Source organism: Myotis daubentonii, chromosome 14 (assembly GCF_963259705.1).
Source record: "Myotis daubentonii chromosome 14, mMyoDau2.1, whole genome shotgun sequence".
Taxonomy (NCBI): Eukaryota; Metazoa; Chordata; class Mammalia; order Chiroptera; family Vespertilionidae; genus Myotis; species Myotis daubentonii.
In genome coordinates, this window is record NC_081853.1 from 59,582,171 (window position 1) to 59,588,308 (window position 6,138).

At 52.4% G+C, this 6,138-nt stretch overlaps 1 protein-coding gene across 1 annotated transcript; it reads right to left on the bottom strand.

Annotated features, from left to right (window-relative positions):
• Nucleotides 1–3,532: 3,532 nt before the first annotated feature.
• Nucleotides 3,533–5,670, bottom strand: FAM240A (family with sequence similarity 240 member A). Its single transcript, XM_059664958.1, has 2 exons — nt 5,522–5,670; nt 3,533–4,120 (listed from the first exon to the last, which is right to left on the bottom strand). The coding sequence occupies exons 1-2, from the start codon at nt 5,662–5,664 to the stop codon at nt 3,988–3,990; spliced, it is 276 nt and encodes a 91-aa protein (XP_059520941.1). The 5' UTR covers nt 5,665–5,670; the 3' UTR covers nt 3,533–3,987.
• Nucleotides 5,671–6,138: the final 468 nt, after the last annotated feature.

Below are 6,138 nucleotides of genomic sequence, written 5' to 3' on the forward strand. Positions count from 1 at the left end.
TGTTTATTAAGGGAAAACTACAAGCAGAGAAGCTGCACACCCGGAGGTGGGCTCAGGCCTGGCACGGACACAGTGGGAAGGTTCCAGAAGCTCCACACCTGTTGCACCCTTCATTTTAGAGGCCAAATGGAAACATTTGGACAATTAGGCAATCCCGAAAGCCTCCTGGTCGGGAAGTGGCCTTGTGAAAAGGAGACCCTGATGCCCAGCAGCTGACATCAGTCTGGTTCGTGTTGACTGACTCAGCCAAGCTGGGCAGGCCCTCTGCTAAACCAGGAGGAACCCAGCCTCGAGGGATGTTTACTGCCTTGGCCCTGCTTTGCGTGGTGCATGATCTGGGATTCCTCATAAAGCAAAGTGCTTGTGCCATAAGCAACCCCCTCTTCATCCGACAGGTACGCTCCGTGTCTCACGGTGTAGATGCTGTTCCAGACCCTGGGCTGCTCCGGGCACCGAGGCAGCCAAGGTTTCTGCTTCACATTCGGCCGCAGCCTGGACGTGGGCCCTGGGTCTTCCTGGCCCCGCCCTGTCTTAGCCCACCTTTGCCCGTTTCTCTCAAAGCTGGCCTCCAACTCAGGAGCTGCTTTATCTTGGGGACCCTTCCATAGATTGGAGACTGTTTCTTCTTTAAAAACAGAACCATTGCCCTGGCCGGGTAGCTCCGTTGATGTGAGCGTTGTCCTGATATGCCAAGGTTGTTGGTTTGAACCTGGTCAGGACACATACCAAAATCAACGAATCAAAGCATAAATAAGCGGAACAACACATAAGTCTCTCCCTCCCTCCCTCTCTCAAATCAATCAACAAAGGAAAAGAAAGCTGTTTTCTCTTTGTTCAAATTGAGAAACTTTTTAACTGTGCAGCTTACTGGTGCTGCTCTCTGCATGCCCCCCTGTGCAGCTGAGCTCACCCAGCTTTTGTGGTGGGTTCACTTTGGTGAGTGTATCTTTCCTTTCTAAAATTTCCACTGGGCTTTCCTTTATAACTTCCATTTCTTTGCTGAGATCTGTGGAGAGCGGCTACAGTGTTTGGACAGGTTCAAGCCTCGGACTATTGAGAGGGCACAGTCCTCTGGTGGCAAAGCCACGTGCAAGTCCCAGCTTGGAGGGCAAAGCCCCCCAGCACCATGACAGCCAAAGGCGATCGTTGTAAGCTGGACCTTATGGTCCGAGCCGTGGTCCCGGTGGCTGGGTGAGGTAGGCTGCAGAGCGCAGCACAGGGATTCTTCTTTATTTTTCAAGGTTGCTTAAGGAGAGCAGGCAGTCGCTTGGAGCGCTGGTGCAACGCTTGACAACCTTGTCAGATCATTCACGCCCGTGTCTGACTTGTGCTGAGGTGTTCTTGGCGCTCGGCCGAGGGATTTTGGACTGTACCCCGGGCATTTTGAGTACAAGGTTAGGAGACTCTCTCTCTTCACATTCCTATTTTAGTCGGTGGTCCATCCACTCACGTTATGAACGCATGGCCTGGCCCGGGTGTGTGGGCCGTGTTCTAAGTGTCAGTTCCTTTGCACAGGCCTGCTCTGGGGGCTCCCTGGAGGCCAAGGTCACCCCTGGGCCTATTCCACCCATTGCAGTGTTTGCTGTGTGATCCTGGTCAGTTTTATAAATGGATGTGTCGGGAACGTGGGACAGATGAACGTATCCCCATTCTGCTCCGGACCGAATTGTGTGCTCCCCTCCTCCCACCCAAATCCACGTGATGAAGCCCTAACCCTCATGTGATGGTACTTGGAGCTGCAGCCTTTGGGAGGGGGTTGGGTTTAGCTGAGGTCATGGGGGGGTGGGGGGGCTCGTGCTGGGATTCAGGCCTTTGTAAGAAGAGTCAGACACACCCCCACCCCCGCCCCTGCCCTGTGAGGACCCCGAGCAGCCGTCTACAAGACGAGACACTGAGCACCTGGCATTTGACCCTGGACCCCTAGCCTCCAGGACTGCGAGAGAGCTGCACTCACACTTCTCTCCCCTCCCTCCCCTCTGAGTGAAGCCTCTTGCTCTCAGGAGGCCTCTGGGAGTCCCGGCTGGCCTTCCCACCTGTCCCCAGAACCACGGCCATTGTGGCGTGCCCCGGCCCACAGCCTCAGTGTCCCTGTGACCTTGAGAAGAGCTGTGCATGCTGATTTCTGCGGATTCAGCTCCTGCTGCCCCTTCTCACTGCAGCTTTACCCAATGTCTCCCCCCAGGCCCCCAGGCCCCAGGAGACTGACGGTCACTGCCCCTGGACCATGATTACCTGGGCTTCACCAGCCTGATCCTAGGACGCCCCCCACCCCCCGCCAGGACAGGGCACCCATACCTGCTAGCTCCAGCCCCTCACAATGGCTTCGACTTTTCTGCCCGCGCTTCTGTGTTCTGGTTACATGACCCAGGGCCTGGCTTCCAGGAACCAGCAAACGCAACAGGAATCTTCCCTGCACGTCCTGCCTAACTCTCCCGCGTTTGCTTCCAGCAGCAGCGCCTTGCAATCCACCAGGCTGCCTTCACCTTGGCTTCTGGTGCCTCCCGGCCTGTGAGCCCTTCCCTCTTCTCCCTCCATTAAGTCCTCTCGGCCTTCTCCAGCAACAAAAATTCCTCTTCCATCAGAACGGCCTCCCATGAACCCAGCTGGAATTCATGGCTCATTAATTAAATTGAATCCCAGATGTGAGAGAGCATAGCAGGTGGGAGAACTCCAGGCCCTGTGCCCTGTTCTGAGATGTGTGGGACCTGGGCAAATGCTCCCCCAAGGCTTCTGGCCTCTGGGTGGTGCCAGGGCCCCATAGAGACCCCTGGCTCCCTGGGGATGTGAATGGAAGCGCTTCATGGCACGTGGGGGCGTTTGAGGGCTGGAACGCCACACTTGCTGCTGTCAGAATCGCCCCACCCCACCCTGTGTCTCGGGCACGTAGCCTGTGTATGGGAGGTGTGGCCTACGACTGTCCTGTACTTCACCACATGTGTCTCTGCTTCGGTTGGAAACTTGCCCAGGCCCAGTGCCCATTTGTACTTTAAGAATCTGTAACCCTGCCCAGCTGGCGTGGCTCAGTGGTTGAGCATCAACCTATGAACCAGGAGGTCCCGGTTGGATTCCCGGTCAGAGCACGTGCCAGGGTTGTGGGCTCCATCCCCGGTGTAGAGGGTGTAGGAGGCAGCAATCAATGACTCTCTCTCATCATGGATGTTTTTATCTCTCCCTCTCCCTCTCCCTGCCTCTTTGAATTCAATAAAAATATATTTTAAAAAAGAACCAGCAACCCTGTAATGGAGGCCTGAGGGATGTCTGGGGAGAGGTGGTGACACTTCAGAGTTCAGACTCTGTGTGGCGAACACTTTGTTGGGGCGGCCAGATGTACTTCAGTGGAGCTGACAGGGAGCCAACCAGTGCAAGCATGTGGAGCTTTTAAATAAGCGACAAGACGAAGAGCTCCCACACTGGTGATGGCCAGGCAGCCGGCTTTTATTAAAATTGCTCCGATCTTATTGACTGGGTCTAGGTGATCATGTTTTTTCCTCCCTGATAATCATGTTTTTGAATAAACCAAAATTAATTTCATATGAAGAAAAAATAGCGTTAGATAATTTTATTTGCGAACCTTATTTTCACGACTATTTACAATATTTAATTCCTGCAGATGCATTTTTCTTCTCAGAAGAAGACAAGAGAAAGGGTTACATGAAACTGCGTCCTAAGAGGACAATGGGGAGCAGAACTACTGTGCAGTGTTTCAAGTTTGGCCTTGAAGATCATCCCTCTAGCGTGCTTAGAACTGAAAATATTTGGATCTCAAAACTAGACGATAATTACATGGCAGTGAAGATGCCGCATGAGCTTTGGTATCTAATAATCTCATCGGTGAGACCTGCAGAGAGGCCTGATGTGGCTGATGGCTCCATTGGGCGCTGGGAAGGGTCTTCAGTAGACCCCTCAGGTTCGGGGTGACAGTGGGTGCGACCTGGTGGGCACAGCGAAGGGACTCGGCCACGGCACGGCTCTCCAAGCAGAGCGGCCTCAGTGCTCCGTGTCCTCTTGCGTCAAGGAAGCCAGAAGCTCTTGGCCAACGTTTGCCTGCTTTTCCGTCTCATCTGGATGGTTCCTCAGCCTCAGCTTGGTCTCCAGTCTCTGCTTCCATTCTTCTCTGAGCCTGAACATAGAACAGAGAACACAGAGAACACACAGGGGACGCTCATCCCTGGGCTGTTGGTTCGGGTAAAGCTTTCTTCCTTTTCCCCCCTGACCGTGTGTGTGTGTGTGTGTGCGTGTGTGCATGTGTGTGTGTGTGTGTGTGTGTGTTTCAGGTTGTAAAATGCATGCAGAGGACTTGCAAATTTAAATATGTACATGTTTTAACTCACTTCTGTTCAACGTACCCTAATCTCAATCCTCTGAACTTCCCTTTGAAAGTGCAATATCTTTAAAGTATTGGGGGTGGGGGAGTGGGGACCCTGTCAATCTAGAATTGTTTACCCAGCAAGGCTGGCATTCACATACAGAGGCTCTAAGATGTGCAGAAACGGAGAGGGTCCTTCCTGGCGGACTGCCACGGCACATGCCAACGGCCATTCCTTCAAGCAGAAGGGAGTCAGGGTCACGATGGAATAAAAGCACCTGAAAAGGCAGCTGTGTGGATGCATATTCATAACTTTTTCTTACTATTTGAACCTTTTTAAAAGATAATCAGTGGTTGAAAGCAACGCTGTTCATTATGTGACATGGGGTTTATAACACATGGAAGTAAAAATGTACTTTTGTACAATAGCGCGACAGCCAGGAGGGGGAAATGGCACCATCTCGCTGTAAGGCTTTTACACGCTAAAGGAGAGGATGCACCCTTGAAGGTGTGTGGTAAGTTCAGGGTGGATATGTAAATCCTAAAGCAACTACCAAAATAACACAATTACAATCCAATTACCTGGGATAAAAAGCAGTATCCAAATACATGCTCCCCAAATTTTGTGTAACCCTCATGCACTAGAACCAGTGACAGAGGGAAGAGATAAAACAGAGTATACATTTGGGGTTTTTTTTGTTTGTTTTTTAAATATATTTTTATTGATTTTTTACAGAGAGGAAGGGAGAGGGATAGAGAGTTAGGAACATCGATGAGAGAGAAACATCGATCAGCTGCCTCCTGCACACTCCCCACTGGGGATGTGCCCACAACCCAGGTACATGCCCCTGACCGGAATCGAACCTGGGACCCTTCAGTCCGCAGGCCGACTCTGTTCACTGAGCCAAACCAGTTAGGGCTACATTTGTTAATGTATAAGAATTGTAAAACCATAGGTGGTGGCAGCAACGTATGCATGGAAAATTAAAATAATTTCACCCTCTGAGATGCCCTTCTGGCATTCTTCTGGGAAAGTCAATTTTGCATAAAGAAATAGACACACAAGGATGCTAATGCTGTGCCAATGTGTGCTGTTGTAGGCTTCTGACCGTGGGGAGGTTGTGCCTGGCGGGAGGGGTACGTGGGAACTCTACTTTCTGCTCATTTTGCTGTGAATTTGCTCTAAAAAATAGTCTATTTTAAAAAAACACGTACTTTCTCAGTGCACTTCTCCCCAGGCGCCGCTCCTCCGACTCTCGGCAGAAGGTCTGTTTGCCGATTTCCCTTTCCCAGAAGTGTTTGAGCTCGTGACAGGTGTTCCGGCAGAAGACCTCCCGGCGGACGTACTGATTGTTCATCCCCTGGAAGAGAAAAGATCAGCCGAACCCTCGTAGACCATGCTCCCTGGGCCTCTCGAGGTGCTGACATCGTCCTGAGGGAGACCCCGCCCGTACAGACCCTCAGCATCAGGAATAACAGCAGTCACAGGTGTGAAAGCAGAAGCTCCCTGCGGGCCTGGCAGGTCCAGGCACCTGGCTCATACCTCTGCCCTCCCTCCTCCTCACAGAAGCATGGCTTCTCAGCTCTTCATGGACAGCAGCGTGCAGGCGTGTGTGCATCTGCTCCTCACAGCACCCCTGAGTGGACACACTGTCCCATTTCTAGGGGCGTCTGAAGGTGACAGCGCTTGCGTGGGTCCCGCAGCATCGCCGGCGGGAGGCAGACTGCAGACTTGGGAAAGTGCTCTAGCCCTTTACTCAGGGTTTGCCCAGAAAACAGTCCCAGCGCCAGACGCAGCCGAGCAAGCACTTTGGGGTGCGTGCATGTGCGTG

What these genes read in the sequence shown, in the direction of transcription:
- FAM240A (XM_059664958.1), bottom strand. Translation starts at nt 5,664, where the DNA reads ATGAACAATCAGTACGTCCGCCGGGAGGTCTTCTGCCGGAACACCTGT. An exon ending in GGGAGAAGTGCACTGAGAAA is followed by an intron (nt 4,121 to 5,521) that starts GTACGTGTTTTT and finishes TTCTATGTTCAG; the next exon opens with GCTCAGAGAAGAATGGAAGC.